Below are 17070 nucleotides of genomic sequence, written 5' to 3'. Positions count from 1 at the left end.
GAGTACAGGCTTTGTCTTGTCTCCTTGTTGGGTGTGTACTTACATATTGCAAGGTAGAGTGAAGTTAATATTTAAATCCTCTTTCTGTGAAGTTCAGGAGAAGTGAGTTAGTAATGTGGTAGGATCTTGATGGGTTTAGTGTTACTGTAAAATTAATTTATATATATATATAGTACTTATGAAGATTTGGAGTGTGGGTTCTGTTGAGAACTTTAGCTAAATCTTTACAAGACTGGGTCATGTCATAGCATTTGTGTATGTATATAAATAATGCATGTGAAATTTGTTATTCATACTCTTTACATTTTATTTTTATTTTTAAATTATGGAACACTTCATAAATTTGCATGTTATTCTTGCACAGGGTCCATGCTAATCTCTGTATTGTTCCAATTTTAATGCACTGCTCAAGCAAGCTCTTAGACTTTTAATAGCTATGTGTTTTATAGCTATCTTTGATTTAGCTTTTAATTCTAGTCATTTGATGATAAATAGGTTTTGTAAACCTTAATTTCCTAATGTGTGCAATGCCTACCTTTGTTATTAGGATTACATACATGAAAGGCGCCTGTTCCCTGACAAATGTTCAGCCAGGTATGGTGATGTGTGCCTGTAGTCCCAGCAACCTGGAAGGCTATGGTGGGAGGATCCTTTGAGTCCAGCAGTTAGGCCACTTGCGGTCAACATAGTGAGACCCCCATCTCCAAAAAGAAAAAAAATAATAAAGTAGTTGCTCAATAAATGTTAACTGTCTTTATTATCAGCACTGTCCCATGGATGATTCCAATTAGGCAGTGTATTGCATGATTCTTGCTTTAAAGGAGGCAAGAATTTCATATTTAAAACAATTAGAGAACAGGTCTGGCCCGGTAGTTCATGCCTGTTATCCCAGCACTTTGGAAGGCCAAGGTGGGTGGATTACTTGAGGTAAGGAGTTTAAGACCAGCCTGGGCAACATAGTGAAACCTCATCTGTACTAAAAATACAAAAATTAAGCTGATCGTGTTAGTGGGCGCCTGTAATCCCAGCTGCTCAGGTGACTGGGGCAGGAGAATCGCTTGAACCTGAGAGGTGGAATTTGCAGTGAGCTGAGATCACACCACTGCGCTCCAGCCTCGGTGACAGCAAGACTCCGTCATAGAATAGAGTAGAGTAGAGTAGAGTAGAGTAGAGTAGAGTAGAGTAGAGTAGAATACAATAGAATAGAATGATGAGAAATGCCAAGTGAAGACAGTGGCTACATTCAGTCACAGGCCTATTCATTTCCTTAACATGGGAGATGAGAAAGGGGAGAGAACAGTATGGGCCAGAGTTCTTAGAAGGACTTCATATGGAGGAGGTAAGACAAATATAACCCTTGAATGTAGTTGGCATACCATAGTTTAATAATGTAGGTGGTGTTACAAGTGATTCTAGGAGCAACACTCTGTGCATGAGAGAATGAGTTTGCAGTAAGGAACTGAGAGGAGAAAAGGTAGAACAGGCTAAGCGGGGAATCAGGTAATGGTCTTTGAATGGCAAGATGAGGAATTTGGATTTGAATTTCCATGTAGAACATTGTTCTTGGAGCTATACAAAATAATTTTACATAGTTGTCATCTCTACCCAGTAGCCTTTAAAAAAAAGGTCACTGGGCCAGGTGCAGTGGCTCACGCCTGTAACCCCAGTACTTTGGGAGGCTGAGACAGGTGGATCACTTGAGGCCAGAAGTTCAAGACCAGCCTGGCCAACATGGAGAAATCCCATCTCTACTAAAAACAGGAAAACTAGCTGGGCGTGGTGGTGGGCACCTGTAGTCCCAACTACTCCGGAGGCTGAGGTGGGAGAGTCACCTGAGCCCGGGATGCCGAGGCTGCAGTGAGCTAAGATCGTACCATGCCACTGTACTCCAGCCTGGGCCACAGAGTGACACCCTGTCTCAAAAAAAAAGTGGGCCACAGAGCAACACCCTGTCTCAAAAAAAAAGGGAACTCAAGAATTTATTTTCCTTTCCTGATTGTGTTATCCCAGATATATTAATGTCCACTGCTACCTGTTACAAAATGGAGAAAGATAAATGAGAATATTACAGTATAACTGACTTTAATCCAAGGCCAAATGTAAATAATTAGTAAATTAGTATATGAATACTGTATTTCATTGATTCACATTTATTTGGCATTCTGAGATCTCTGACATCAAGATGTTCTTAACATTTTTACTGTCATCCAAGTAGCAGATGTGATGTTGCCGTTGTCTGCACTTGTATGAACTTGGTCATAGCTGTTACTATTGTTATAACAACAGTTGACAGTCAAGTTATATGTACTGTTGGTAATACATGGTTAACTTGCCATTGCATATGTCACTTAAAAATTTACACTGTGATTCAACATTGAAATGAAAACAAAACAAAAAAAACCAAAAAACCTGTATATGAAGCAAGGCATGGAAGCAGAATGGCAGGGTATAAATTTGATTTTATATGAAACAAAATATTTACCTTTGGAGGAATGTTTGCAGTTTCAGATTTTCTTGCAGAGCTATAGTCAAGTGCTTTATGCAACCCAGAAGGGCAGACACTATAGATGTATTCTGCTGTGTTAAGTTTTGTTGCCGAGAAACATGTGAAAGAATTGCCTATCACGTGCCAGGCGGTGCACCTGGAAGCAGGGGAAATTGCTGTATTCCTCAACATAAATGAAAAAGTTCAGAGATTTCAGAAGCTAGTGTGGTATATGTCTCCCAGGACTGCCATTAAGACATTGTGTCATAGTTTAAGTGGCAGCAGTTTTCCTTTCTTCATTTGTAACCGATGGCACCTTAGATTTAGTCAAATGTAATATTTACATCTCTACTTCTGATGATAGCTGGTTTAGAACAGATTGCACTACTAAATAATGAAACTTGTGATTATATAAGGACAAGCAAAATTTTAAAATAAACTTGTTAGGGTGCGAAGATCAAGGTCAAAATATAAAAATTGGCTGGGTGTGGTGGCTAACACCTATAATCCTAGCACTTTGGGAGGCTGAGGCAGGAGGAGGCGGAGGTTGAAGTGAGCCACAGATCGCGCCACTGGACTTCAGCCTGGGCAACAGAGTGAGAAATAAATAAATTAATTGAAAGTAAAAACTGGCCAGGTGCCGTGTTCATGCCTGTAATCCCAGCACTTTGGGAGGCTGATTGCCTGAGGTGGATCGCCTGAGCTTGGGAGTTCGAGACCAGCCTGGCCAGCATGGTGAAACCCCGTTTGTACTAAAAATACAAAAAATTAGCCGGGTGTGGTGGCCGGCGCCTGTAGTCCCAGCTACTCAGGAAGCTGAGGCAGGAGAATTGCTCGAACTCAGGAGGCGGAGGTTGCAGTGAGCCAAGATTGTACCGTTGCACTCCAGTCTGGGCGACACAGTGAGACTCCGTCTCAAAAATAAATAAATAAATAAATAAATTAATTAAATAAATAAAATACAAGAATAAGATGTTTGCATTTTTTTGCACCAGATAGGTATTCTTGCCTATCTTTTTGTCTTCTCAAATACAGCGTGGCATAGTGCATCCCTTATCAGCAGTAACTTTGTGTACAGTTACTTTAACCTCTCTGTGCCTCAGCTTTTTGTAGGAGGGGCATAATACCTATGTCCCAGGTCTGTTATGAGGGTTCAGTGAGTTACATTAGTTCATACATGCCAAGTGTTTATAGCAGTACCTGGCTAAAAGTAAGCAGTATCTGTCAGCTATTACTTTTTACCGGGATTATTTTCTCTGAATCATAAATGTTAATTTTTATACAGAATAATTCCCAATGAAGATGCGATTATCCCATTGTTACCTTCTTGACGCTAGTTTGGTATTAATGTACTACTTATTCCCCGTCTCAATTATTCCACCCTTTTTGGGGTACATTGATGTTGATCTTTTAGAAAATCATGTGCAATTTTTGTGAGATACGTAGATTCGTACCACTTTTATACAGTAAAATCAAATGCAATTAGAATTAGTTTCAAAAAAACTAGTATTTAATTTTTATAAAAATTACATGCTTGCGATTTTAGTTTTTGCTTAGGCTGAATCTGGATACCTTTTAGTATGATAATCACTCTCCCAGTACACAGGCAGTGACTGGATTTGACAAGACTCATAGCGTGAAAGTCTGCTGGTCTCAGCAGGGTAGGGTTCCATTTGTAGCCTATGACTATAGTCTAACTACAGCAGAACGACTGTTGATGCTTCTTCGAGGACTTTATTTATTTATTTATTGAGACTGAGTTGTGCTGTTGTTGCCCAGGCTGGAGTGCAATAGCACGATCTTGGCTCACCGCAACCTCCACCTCCCGGGTTCAAGCAATTCTTCTGCCCCAGCTTCCTGAGTAGCTGGGATTACAGGCATGTGCCACCATGCCCAACTGATTTGTATTTTTAGTAGAGACGGGGCCATGTTGGTCAGGCTGGTCTCGAACTCCTGACCTCGAGTGATCCGCCCACCCTGGCCTCCCAAAGTCCTGGGATTACAGGCATGAGCCACCACGCCAGACCTCTTCAGGACTTTAGAGGGATGTTTCAGTTAGTTATTTCTGGTTGTGTAATACTTTAGTGTTGCATTGGGCCCACAGCTGTTGAAGAACATAAGATAGTGTTTCTATTATAGCTGGGAGTAAATGTAGACTATCTCTCTGAGACATATTACTAACTTAATTTAAGCGTAATCTTAGGAATGGTATAAATTAGATTTCTTGTTGCTGAATTAATTTTGAACTACTTTGTTTTCAGCATTCGTCTTAAAAGATCATTGTGTCTCAAGTTGGGCCAGCCAGTTGTTTAGATTGAGCTGTACTTGCAAATCGGTGTTTTGTATTTTGTCTTTGTGTAAAGCAGGATAAAATGATAGAGTGAAGATGTTAAGGCTGAAGGGTTTGTAAACTGATTTTGTCTTAGCTGGAAGTTAACAATTTAGGTTTTTCCATGATTTAGGTTAATGAAGAGAAAACATTTCATACTTTATACCCTTTGAAATTATATATTTTATTTAATCGAGAAAATTCTAGCTTTAGCTGTACTTCTTTTTAAGTAATCAAACAGTTTTAAATATGTTGGTGTTATCATTGGTTAATTACATGATTGGAAACTTATTGTCAGTGAAAAATGATACACACTAATGGCATGTGCAGGAAAGCTTGAAATAGCACATCTTTATATCCATGCAAATTCTCCAGACTCCTTATATGACCTACTTAATGTACTGCCTACCAAAAGAAAAACCTGGGGAACTTTTAAGTGTCCATTAAGGCTAGAATATTACATTTAAATGTTTTATATATTTGTAATTTTACTATCATCTGTTTCTTTCATAAGTACCAAAGGTATTTTCCATGATTGAACTTTTAAAAGAGAAATAGATTTGGCATTTCAGAGTATTTCTGACAGCCAATACATTGTTACTTGGAGCTTATTGGTTGTTTAGAGTTAAAAAATGAAGGGCAGTTTGCGTTGGCCCACGGACTGTAATCCCAGCGGACTTTGGGAGGCCTAGGCGGGTGGATCACGAGGTCAGGAGATCAAGACCAGCCTGACCAACAAGGTGAAACCCTGTCACTACTAAAAATTAGCTGGGCGTGGTGGCGTGCGCCTATAATCCCAGCTGCTTGGGAGGCTGAGGTAGGAAAATAGCTTGAACCCAGGAGGCAGAGGTTGCAGTGAGCTCATGCCACTGCATTCTAGTCTGGGCAAGCCTCAGGCCTGTTTATCCAAGATGCTTTTAGTTATTCTTTAAATGTACCCAGGTTTACTTTCTGACTGACATATTTGTGGTTTTTTTTTTTTGTTTTGCAAATATAGAGCTGCCAAATGCTGTTAAATCAACTGAGAGAAATCACAGGCATTCAGGACCCTTCCTTTCTCCATGAAGCTCTGAAGGTTGGTTTCCAGATCTCTGCCAGTCCGGAGGCTTTCAAGCAGCTGTCTATATGATAGTTATGTCAGTTCAAGCTATTTCTGTACCCAAATTAAAGCACATTTGGGTACAGAACCTCTACAGGTCAAATGATTGACCCAGTATCTTCAACATGTAAATTATAAGGGGATGGGGGAGATTTGTGGTTCGGGTAACCCTGCAGCGTAAAAGAGATTTAAGAAACATCAACCAGTGCACTGTATAAGCCTTATGGTTCCTTATCCAAACCAGCAAACTAAATGATATTTGAGTCAGGGAAGTTTGAACTGGTTATCTGATATTGAAAAAACCTGTTGTTACTCTTAAGGCGTGACAATAGCTTTTTTTTTTTTTTTTTGAGATGGAGTCTCACTCTGATGCCCAGGTTGGAGTGCAGTAGCACAACCTTGGCTCACTGCAGCCTCTCCCTCCCGTGTTCAAGTGATTCTGCCACCTCAGTCAGCCTCCCGAGTAGCTGGGATTACAGGCATGTGCCACCACACCTGGCTAATTTTTGTCTTTTTAGTAGAGACGGAGTTTCACCATATTGGCCAGACTGGTCTTGAACTCCTGACCTCAAGTGATCCACCCGACCTGGCCTCCCAAAATGTTGGGATTACAGGTGTGAGCCTCCGTGCCCAGCCATGGGTTATATTTTTAAAAGATACATTCTGAAATGTTGACCAGTGATAAGATGGTTAGGATTTGCTTCAGAATATCTAAGGCAGTATAGGAGGTTTAGAGAAAATAAGAAAGGTTATGACTAAGTGACTAGGTAATTGTTGAAGATAAGTGATAGGTACATGGGGGTTCTCTTATTCCCTTTCCTGGCATATATGTTAGAAATGTTTCCTCATAGAACGTTAAAAACAAGAAAGATCACCACTAGAAAATAGGTAACTGCTTGGCCTTTTTTTTTTTTTGAGACAGGAGACAGGATCTCACTCGGTTGCCCAGCCTGCAGTGCAGTGGTGTGATCTCGGCTCACTGCAGCCTCTGCCTCCTGGGCTCAAGCGATCCTTCCACCTCAGCCTCCCTAGTAGCTGGGACTCACGCCTGGCTAGTTTTTGTATTTTTAGTAGGGACGGGGCTTTGCCAAGTTGCTCAGGCTGGTCTCCAATTCCTGGGCTCAAGCGATCTGCCTGCCTTGGCCTCCCAATGTGCTGGGATTACAGGCGTGAGCCACTGCGCCTGGCCTGCTTGGCATTTTTGTTGTAGGGCTGACTTGATTTAGAATGTCTATGTTAATTGCCAACCCCCTTTTTTGACACATCGTACTTTAGACTGTTCACAGAAATCATGAGTAGTAGTATCTGAAGCAATGGGAACAAATCTCCATCGAGATTTCACTTTTGTTTGGGTGTTGTGGGAAATCAGAGCATGGAAACTCCTGTAACGAGGCGTTTGATAGACGCTTCAAGCACATTAGACCTGTCCAGTATAGTCTTATAATTCTACCCTAGAATTATGCCTGAAAGTACTCAGTGTGTCAGCAGGGTAATAAAGTTAATACTCAAAACTGGTTTTAAATTCTATGATGATTACTTTTGAAATTTCTATTGTCTTTTTCTCCCATAGGCCAGTAATGGTGACATTACTCAGGCAGTCAGCCTTCTCACTGATGAGAGAGTTAAGGAGCCTAGTCAAGACACTGTTGCTACAGAACCATCTGAAGTAGAAGGGAGTGCTGCCAACAAGGAAGTATTAGCAAGTAGGTACCGTATATCCTGTCTTGGTCCTTTGCTGAACTAGCAGAAAATAAGAAACCAAGTCTATGTGAGTTCCATGTCAATCACATCAGCCTTTTGAAAATAATAGTAATAACAGCTTATTACTGAGCTGTTGCTATGTGGCAGGCACAATTCTAGGCACTTAAAAAGTTTCGGCCAGGCGCGGTGGCTCACGCCTGTAATCCCAGCACTTTGGGAGGCCGAGGCGGGCAGATCATGAGGTCAGGAAATCGAGACCATCCTGGCTAACATGGTGAAACCCCGTCTCTAGTAAAAATACAGAAAATTAGCTGAGCGTGGTGGTGGGCACTGGTAGTCCCAGCTACTTGGAGGCTGAGGCAGGAGAATGGCGTGAACCCAGGAGGCGGAGCTTGCGGTGAGCTGAGATCCCGGCACTGCACTCCAGCCTGGGCGACAGAGTAAGACTCGGTCTCAAAGAAAAACAAAAGTTTCGTTTGTTCATTTACTCATTGTTTAGCATTAATTTAAATGAGGACCAACTATGTACCAAACACTCTTGAATCCCTGCCTGCATGTAGTTTATTTTTTAGTGGGAGAAGCTCAACAAGTAAATAAATTATATAATATACTAGAATATGATAAATACCATGGATAAAAAGGACAAAATGAAAGAAATGAAAAAAAAAAGAGGGCTGGGGACTGGATTTCCAATGGATGGACTTTTTTTTTTTTTTTTTTTTTAAGATGGAGTCTCACTTTGTCACCCAGGCTGGAGTGCAATTGTGCGAACCTCCGCCTCCTGGGTTCAAGCAATTCTCCTGCCTCAACCTCCTAAGTAGCTGGGATTACAGGCACCCGCCACTACGCCTGGCTAATTGTTTGTATTTTTAATAGAGACGGGGTCTCACCATGTTGGCCAGGCTGGTCTTGAACTCCTGACCTCAGGTGATCTGCCCACCTCAGCCTCCCAAAGTGCTGGGATTATAGGTGTGAGCCACTGCACCCAGCCGGGATGGATTTTTAATTAAGAACGTGCAGGGGAGGTGAGGGAGTAAGTCATTTGAGGCCCTAAGATGGGAGTGCACCTTGACTTGCTCAGGGAACTGCAAGGAGGCCAGGGGTAAGGCTCGGTGAGTGAGGAGGGCTGAAAGGGATGGGGCCATGGAAAGAGATGGAGGTGGATCATTCAGAACCTTCCTAAGTACTGGCTTTTGCTGTGAGTTAGGTGGGTAGCCTTTGAAGAGTTTGGAGCAAAGGAATGATCTAAACTGATTTCCATTTTCCATTCTGACTGTGGTGTTGAGAACAGAATGTGGGGGAGGGGACAGTGACGAGCATGGGTCAGATCAGGGAGCCCAGGCCAGGCTGCTGTGGTGGAGGGTAAACAGTGCTGGCATTCCGGCATATAGTATTTTTAAGGTAAAGGCAGTAGGATTTACTTACTGAGGAGGTAGGGTTGTGAAAGAGGGAGGAGTTAAAGGTGACTCAAAATGGTTTTTCCGTAAGCAACTGAAAGGAGTTGCACTTAACCAAGATGGGAATCACTATAGGTGGAGCAGATTTTGGATGGTAAATGAAGAGATCAGTTTTGGGAATACTAAATTTGAAATGCCTGTTAGATGTACGGCAGAAGTGTCAGCAAGACGGTGGAGACCCAGGTGCACAGTTCAGAGGAGAGGTCCAGGCTGGAGGTAGGTGGACTTGGAATCATAACCTGTAAATGCTCTGTAAAGCTGTGAGACTGAGGAACTCTCCAAGGGCATGGGTATAAGAGAAATAAAAGGTTCTGCAGCTTAAGCACCGGTTGCTGCCAGTGTTCAGAGGTCTGGGGAGGTGAAGAGTGCCCAGGAAAAGCCAGGAAAATGGGGACTCTGGAAGCCAAGGAGGCTTCTGGGAGGAGAGACCAAGGAGAACCTTCTGGAACCTTCTGGGAGGAAGGCGAGGTGGTGTTAATGGACATTTGGGCTGTTAACAGTTTTGAACTATTCTGAATGATGCTGCTGTGAATATTGTCATGTATTCTCATATTCTCTTGGTACACACTACAACTTTTTTCGGTCACCATTGTTCTTTTTGAGACTCACCCATGTGGAGGGTTATAACTGCAGTTCTTTCATTTTCACTGGTGTGTAATATTCCATGGTCTGAATATACCACATTGTATGTATTTGTTGGTTGACTTTGGGGTTGTTTTCAAGCTTTTGCTATTCAAGCCTGCTGTGAGCTATTCGGATTCATGCTGCTTGTCCTTGTATGCAAGAGTTTTTTTAGTGTATACATCCAGTGATGTAGTTGGTAGGTATTAAGATACGCTTGTCTTCAACTTTATAGGTAATGACAGTCTTTTCCAAAATAATTTTTTACCTATTCATACTCTGTTTAACAGGGCTTGAGAGTAACCATTACTCTCAAATTTGCTATCTTAGATTGGGAAATTGTCACCTTTCCTACTCATGTGAAATGCTCTACCTCAGCTTCCCCTCATGGGTCTTACAGATGCTAATAAAAACATTAGGTTAATTAACAAAAGAATGGGGAAAGGCAGAGGGGAGAGTCAAAGGGCTCACCCCAGGAAGGTGGAAATTTTTAAGTGGTTCTGTTACAGGTTTTCTTTAGCACTGAAAGCATTTGCATGGTCTGTTGGGATAGTAAAGCCCAGTTCAGAGTCAGTGTCTATACCTGTCAGGACCCATTTGTAGTCCCCTAGGGTTACCAGCATTAGTCTCACTGGCCAGCAGTCTTCAGGGCCTTGCCACCAGGGAATCCTCCCATAGCTGTCGGCAATATCTTTCTCTTCCTGGCAGACAGAACAGTTCTTATTGGCATTTTGTTCTTGAGGGTGGAAAAGGAACATGTCTAGACTCAGCCCATCTCTGCACTGCTGCAGTACCCCCATATCAACTCATCTTAAGGGATTTCTTCTGGTTGGCATCAACATGTCCTACTTTAATGCACCCTTCAAATTTCTATAGGGCCATGCCCCATATGGGCATCCCTTTAATAGTCCAGTTTTCCATTGCTCTCCTGCCTGATCATGTGGCCACTGTCCACTGCTCGTGAGTGAGTAAAAAGCCTAACACAGGGGCTTTTATCACTGTTCAATTCTTCCATCACTGCTAGAAAAACAGCATGCAATCAACACATGCTGCTGATTTGTTTTTACCTTCTTTGATCCCAGTGGCGACCTTCCTTCCAAATACGATGTTAACCATTCACCTTGGAACTACCATCTGCAAACTAAGCAGCTCTTTGTTGGTCTATTGAGAGCTGTTTGTTGGGAAACTGTCCAAGTGTGGGTAGGATCCAGCAGCTCCTCACACAATTCCAGAGTCAGTCTTAGGGGAAAAGAGGCTCTGCGACCTGGGGAATGCAAAGACCTCCTTGCATTTTCCAGGTAGCAAAATCCTGTATAAACCGTTTCCATTTTATCATGGAACTCTCTTGGGCACTGCCATCCTCATTGAAGTGTTTCTCTGACATCCCCCAACAAGACAGCATGAGTATTTCAGGTTTCAAGATGATTTTATGTCCTCATTTATAAGGGTAGCTTCAATTAATGTCTCATAGCAAGGTAATAAATGCTCCTCAAGTGGTACTTCTCTAGTCCAAAGTCTCAGTAGTCGTCTCTGGGAGGCACTCACAGGCTTTTGCCATAAGCCCTGGTAAACACTCCGCAATCAGTTTGTCCCTACCAGCACTCTATTGTGTAGGCTCAGGGAATCTTTCTGGTTCCCATTTAGCATGTCTAATTATTATTGCTTGAAGGACAAGTTTGCATGCCTTCTGTTTTACAGGAGTAGGTAGAGGGAACATTCTCCAGGCTGATACAGCATCCATCCCCATAATAAAATCAAGTAGAAAAGATGGAACCACTTCACATCGAAGCAGGTTCAGATATGCCAACTCGCCTATAAAATTTTGTCCTAATTCCATCAACCCTTACTTTCCTATGTATAGCCTCCTTTAGGACTTAATCAACAGGTTTTAGAATCACAGTGCATTGTGCTGCTGTGTTACGAAGCCCCAGAAAGGTTTCTACTCCCCACCCTGACCGCTTCACCACTGGTGTACATAAGGCTTTGGGTCCCCAGCAAGGGATTCAGCCAAAGTACTCTTGGCTGTGTGTCAGTCTTTATCTTGATTAACCTGCCTCAACATTGGCCCCACACAATTGTTGGTCATCTTTCTCTTTGTGGTCTCTGCCTTTCAGCTTATAAAGTTTCTTCAAACTGGGGTAAATGCAGGAAACTTGTTTGAAGCCCTTTAATGTTGATTCATCAGCAGAGTTCCCTTTGGTCCAGCCACCTTTGGTAGTGCTGTATTAAAATGTTTAATCAGTATGTTTAATTGAAAGACTATAATTTCCCCACTGATCTGCAGTATCAATTCTGTGTTATCTCAAACTTTCTTTTTCCCCTTAGTTTCACCCCATCAGCATTTTCTTTGCTCACTTCCTTAATAATCCTTTAAACATTTCCACCTTTGTCCTTTGACTTTCCCATCTGCCTTTCTCCATTTTCCTGTTAATGATCCTGTTGTTTTTTATTAGCATCTGTAAGACCCATGAGAGGAAGTTAAGATAGCAAATCTAATGAGGCTTCCAGAACTGTTTCTCAGTTTTGCTATGGTCATGTTGTATGAGGGGTCCACACTGAAGGGGTGTCCTTAACCAGCATGACCTGGGTAATGGGCATTTTCAGTGAGTGAATATCCCTGTCATGATAAAGCCAGTGTCTATTTCACTGAGTATCCGTTTTCAGCTCTTTTGTATATATACCTAGAAATAGAGTTGCTAGGTCATATGATAATTCTATATTTAGCTTTTTGGGTAACATTTCTAAAAGAGAACTGTTTATTTTTCAAAACTGCAACATTATCACACTAAAAATAATCCCTTAATATCATCCATGATCCCTTAATATCATCAAATACCCCGTGTAGAAATTTCTCTGGTTATCTCATTAACAGTGTTTGCAGTTTTTGTAAGAACAATGATCCAAATAAATTAGAACATTAAGTATGTTTGAAGTGTCTTTTAAGACTCTATTTATAAAATCCGCCCCCCCTTTTCTTGCAGCTTAATATCCAAAGAAATCAAGTCCTTGGTTATGTCAATTTTCACGCATTCTGGAGTTTGGCGATTGTATTACTGTGGTATCTTTCAATGGATTTTTCTGTCTCATGTCTTTCCTATAAATGCAGATGCTTATCTGGCACAACTGGGTCATAGGTGGTGGTGTGTATATATCTTCTATTTTGTTACATTGAGAAGCATATAATTTCTGGTTGCCCTCTTTGTGTTGTTAATATCGTAATTGTATTTAGGTATTGTCAGCTTATTTCATCTATTATGAAGTTTCTCACTTAGCATATTCAGCAGCCATTAATGATTGTTACCTAAATGGTAACAATCTAGGTACCATCTAGGTAAAATTACCTAGATGGAAATAGAATGGTAATAGTCTATCAAAATTATGATAATTGGAATAGTTATAGTGATAATTGGATTGATTATTTATTTGTTTATTTATTTTTGAGAAGGAGGCTCGCTCTGTCGCCCAGGCTGGAATGTAGTGGCGTGATCTCAGCTCACTGCAACCTTTGCCTCCCAGGTATAAACTATTCTCCTGCCTCAGCCTCCTGAGTAGTTGGGATTACAGGCGCACAGCACCACACCCGGCTAATTTTTGTATTTTTAGTAGAGACGGGGTTTCACCATGTTGGCCAGGCTGGTCTCAAACTCCTGACCTCAAGTGATCTGCCTGCCTCGGCCTCCCAAAGTGCTGGTTTTACAGGCGTGAGCCACCGTGCCTGGTCTGATAATTGGATAATTTATTACTTGAAATTATTATTTTAGTAAAAAACATATTACATAAACTCTAAAGATACCACAAATATTCGATTTTTAAATACTTTATCCATTTTTAAATATAGAGTTCAGGAGTGTTAAGAATAGTCAAATTGTTGTGAAACAACTTCCAGAATGTTACCATATTGCAAATCTGAACTCCATACCCAGCCCCTGGTAACTACCATTCTGCTTTCTGTTTCTATGAGTTTGACCACTTTAAATACTTCATATAAGTGGACTCATACGGTAGTTGTCTTTTTGTGACTGGCTTATTTCATTTGGCATAATATCTGTCATAAGTTTCATCCATGTTGTAGCATGTGACAGTATTTCTTCTTTTTTCCAGTCTTTTTTGGTAAAACATATAGTTTGCCATCTTAACTGTTTAAATGTACAGTTCAGAAGTATTAAATAAATTCATATTGTTGTGCAGCTATCACCACCATCCATTTCCAGAACATTTCATTTACTTAGTATGCATTGAACAGTAACCCCCATTTTTTCTCTCCTCCATTCTACTCTTCTCTGAATTTCTAGGAACCTCATATAAGTAGAAATACACTGTTTGTCCTTTTGCAGTGGGCTTATTTCACTTAACAGAATGTCTTCAGACTTCATGTTACAGCATGCCTCAAATTTCTTTCCTTTTTAAGGCTGAGTAATATTCCATTTGTATGTATGTATATGCCATGTTTTGTTTATCCATTCATTAGTGGACATTTGGGTTGTTTCTGCCTCTTGGCTCTTGTGAATAGTGTTGCTGTGAACTTGGATGTACAGATATCTCTGCAAGACCCTGCTTTAGGCTGGGCACTGTAGCTTATACCTGTAATCCCAGCACTTTGGGAGGCTGAGGCAGGTGGATAGTTTGAACTCAGGAGTTCAAGAGCCAGGGCCACATGGTGAATCCCTGTCTCTACAAAAGATAGAAAAATTAGCCAGGTGTGATGGTGTGTGCCTGTAGTCCCGGCCACCTGGGAAGCTGAAGCAAGTAGATCCCTTGAGCCCTGGAGGTTGAGGCTGCAGTGAGCTGAGATTGTGCCACTGCACTCCAGCCCGGGTGACAGAGTGAGACTCTGTCTCAGAAAAAGACCCTGCTTTAGATTCTTTTGGATCTGTACCCAGAAATAGGATTGCTGGGTCATATGGTTGTTCTATTTTTAATTTTTTGAATAGCCTCCATACTGTTTTTTGCAGTAGTTGCACCATTTATTTTTACTTATTTATTTAGTTAGTTTGTTTGTTTATTTGAGACAGGGTCTTGCTCTGTCACCCAGGTTGGAGTGCAGTGGCACGATCTTGGCTCAATGCAGCCTCCACCTCCCGGGTACAAGTGATTCTCATGCCTCAGCCTCCTGTGTAGCTGGGACTACAGGTGTGTCCCACCATGCCTAGCTAAGTTTTGTATTTTTAGTAGAGACAGTGTTTCACCATGTTGCCCAGGCTGGTCTCGAACTCCTGACCTCAAGTGATCCGCCTGCCTCGGCCTCCCTGAGTGTGGAATTACTGGCATGAGCCAGTAATTTATTTTATTACTATAATATGAGCCGTATTTTATTTATTTATTTTGTTTTTTTTTTTTTTTTTTTTTGAGACAGAGTCTCACTGTTACCCAGGCTGGAGTGCAGTTGTGCAAACAGGGCTCAATACAGCCTAGACCTCCCAGGCTCAAGTGATCCTCCCGCCCCAGCCTCCCAAGTAGCCGGGACTATGGGCACATAACACCATGCCCAGGTATTTTTTATTTTTATTTTTTGAATTTTTTAGAGACAAGGTTTCGCCACGTTGCCCAGGCTGGTCTTGAACTCCTTAGCGAAAGCCATCTGCCCACCTTGGCCTCTCAAAGTGCTGGGATTATAGGCGTGAGCCACCACCCTGGCCAATTGCACCATTTTGAAATCCCACCAACAGTGCACAAAGGTTCCAGTTTCTCCATATCCTTACCAATCTTATTAATAATATTTTTTGATAGCTGTCGCTATGGGTGTGAAAGGATATCTCATTGTAGTTTTGATTTGCATTTTTCTGATGATTAGTGATGTTGAGCATCTTATGCTTATTGGTCATTTATCTAGTATATTCTTTGGAGAAATGTCAATTCAGATTTTCTGCCCGTTTTTGAAATCACTCTTTGTGTGTCTCATTCGGTTACAGGAGTTTTTTTTGTATGTTCAGTGTATAGATCTCTTATCAGATGCATGTTTTGCAAATATTTTCTCCCTTTCTGTGAGTTGTCTCTTTACTTCTTCTTTTTTTCTTTTTTTGAGACGGAGTCTCGCACTGTCGCCCAGGCTGGAGTGCAGTGGTGCGATCTCGGCTCACTACAACCTCTGCCTCCTGGCTCCCATGTTTAAGCAGTTCTCCTGCCTCAGCCTCCCAAGTAACTGAGATTACAGGCACCTGCCACCATGCCTAGCTAATTTTTTTGTTTTTTTAGTAGAGATGGGGTTTCACTATTTTTGTCAGGCTGATCTCGAACTCCTGACCTAGTGATCCGCCCACCTGGGCCTCCCAAAGTGCTGGGATTACAGATGTGAGCCACTGTGCCCAGCAGTCTCTTTACTTATTGATGGTGTCCTTTGAAGCCCGAAAGATTTTTTATTCTATGTTTTCTTTGGTTTCTTATGCTCTGGGTGTCATCTCAGATTCTGTTGCCTAATCTAAGGTCATGAAGATTTACACCTGTGTCGTCCTCTAGGCGTTTTATATTTTAGCTCTCATTTTGAGGACTTGATCCATTTTGACTTAATTTTTGTATGTGGGGCTAGGTAGGAGTTCAGCTTTATTCGTTTGCATGTGGTGTTCAGTTATCACAGCACCATTTGTTGGAAAGATATTCTTTCCCTCTTGAGTTGTCTTAGTACTTAGGTCGAAAATCAATTGACCAGGAATGTAAGAGTTTATTTCTGGACTGTAAATTCGGTTCCATTGATGTATATGTCTCCTTATGCCAGCAGCACACAGTCTTGATTACTGCAGTTTTGTAATACTTGTTTTTTTTAAATTTAAAAAATTTTTGTTTTGAGATGGAGGTTTTGCTCTTGTTGCCCAGGCTGGAGTGCAATGGCATGATCTTGGGTCACCGTGGCCTCCGCCTCCCAGGTTCAAGCAGTCCTCCTTCCTTAGCCTCCCAAGTAGCTGGGATTACAGGCATGCGCCACCGTGCCTGGCTAATTTTGTATATTAAGTAGAGAGGGAGTTTCTCCTTGTTGGTCAGGCTGGTCTTGAACTCCCGACCTCAGGTGATCCACCCACCTTGGCCTCCCAAAGTGCTGGGATTATAGGCGTGAGCCACTGCTTCCAGCCTCTTTTATTTTTTTGACTGCTCCTGTGGAACAGGGCTACCACATAGGCAGTGTGCCCAGAGTAGCTGTGGATTATTTTGGGTTTCCCTTGTAGGTGATTATTATCCGTGAATTATGACAGTTTTGCTTCTTATTTTCCAGCCTTTATATTCTTAGAGATGGGAGTCTCACTCTGTTGTCCAGGCTAGAGTGCAGTGACACAATCTCAACTCACTGCAACCTCCGCCTCCAGGGTTCAAGCGATTCTCCTGCCTCGGCCTCCGAAGTGGCCGGAATTACAGGCACATGCAACCACGCCCAGCTAATTTTTTGTATTTT

The 17070-nt window shown here is 41.8% G+C and overlaps 2 protein-coding genes and 1 pseudogene across 15 annotated transcripts in view; 1 reads left to right on the top strand and 2 right to left on the bottom strand.

The window, feature by feature from the left end:
- Positions 1-17070, bottom strand: part of REXO2 (RNA exonuclease 2) — a 1032599-nt gene that overhangs the window by 594239 nt on the left and 421290 nt on the right. The window lies entirely within an intron of this gene.
- USP28 (ubiquitin specific peptidase 28) overlaps positions 1-17070 on the top strand; it is a 77127-nt gene that overhangs the window by 15053 nt on the left and 45004 nt on the right. For 13 of the 14 annotated variants that reach the window (XM_050758069.1, XM_050758068.1, XM_050758080.1 and 10 more), the window contains 2 exons: positions 5812-5889; positions 7484-7616. In XM_050758069.1, coding sequence (XP_050614026.1) covers positions 5812-5889; positions 7484-7616 — 211 coding nt within the window. Of the gene's footprint in view, positions 1-5811; positions 5890-7483; positions 7617-15045; positions 15182-17070 lie in introns of those variants that run through there. The other variant, XM_050758079.1, reaches the window with a different exon arrangement.
- Positions 320-414, bottom strand: LOC126936663 (uncharacterized; annotated as a pseudogene).

The sequence above is a fragment of the Macaca thibetana genome, chromosome 14 (assembly GCF_024542745.1).
Source record: "Macaca thibetana thibetana isolate TM-01 chromosome 14, ASM2454274v1, whole genome shotgun sequence".
NCBI classification, from domain to species: Eukaryota; Metazoa; Chordata; class Mammalia; order Primates; family Cercopithecidae; genus Macaca; species Macaca thibetana.
Note: the sequence above shows the minus strand (reverse complement) of the source record. Positions and strands in the feature narration are given on the sequence as shown.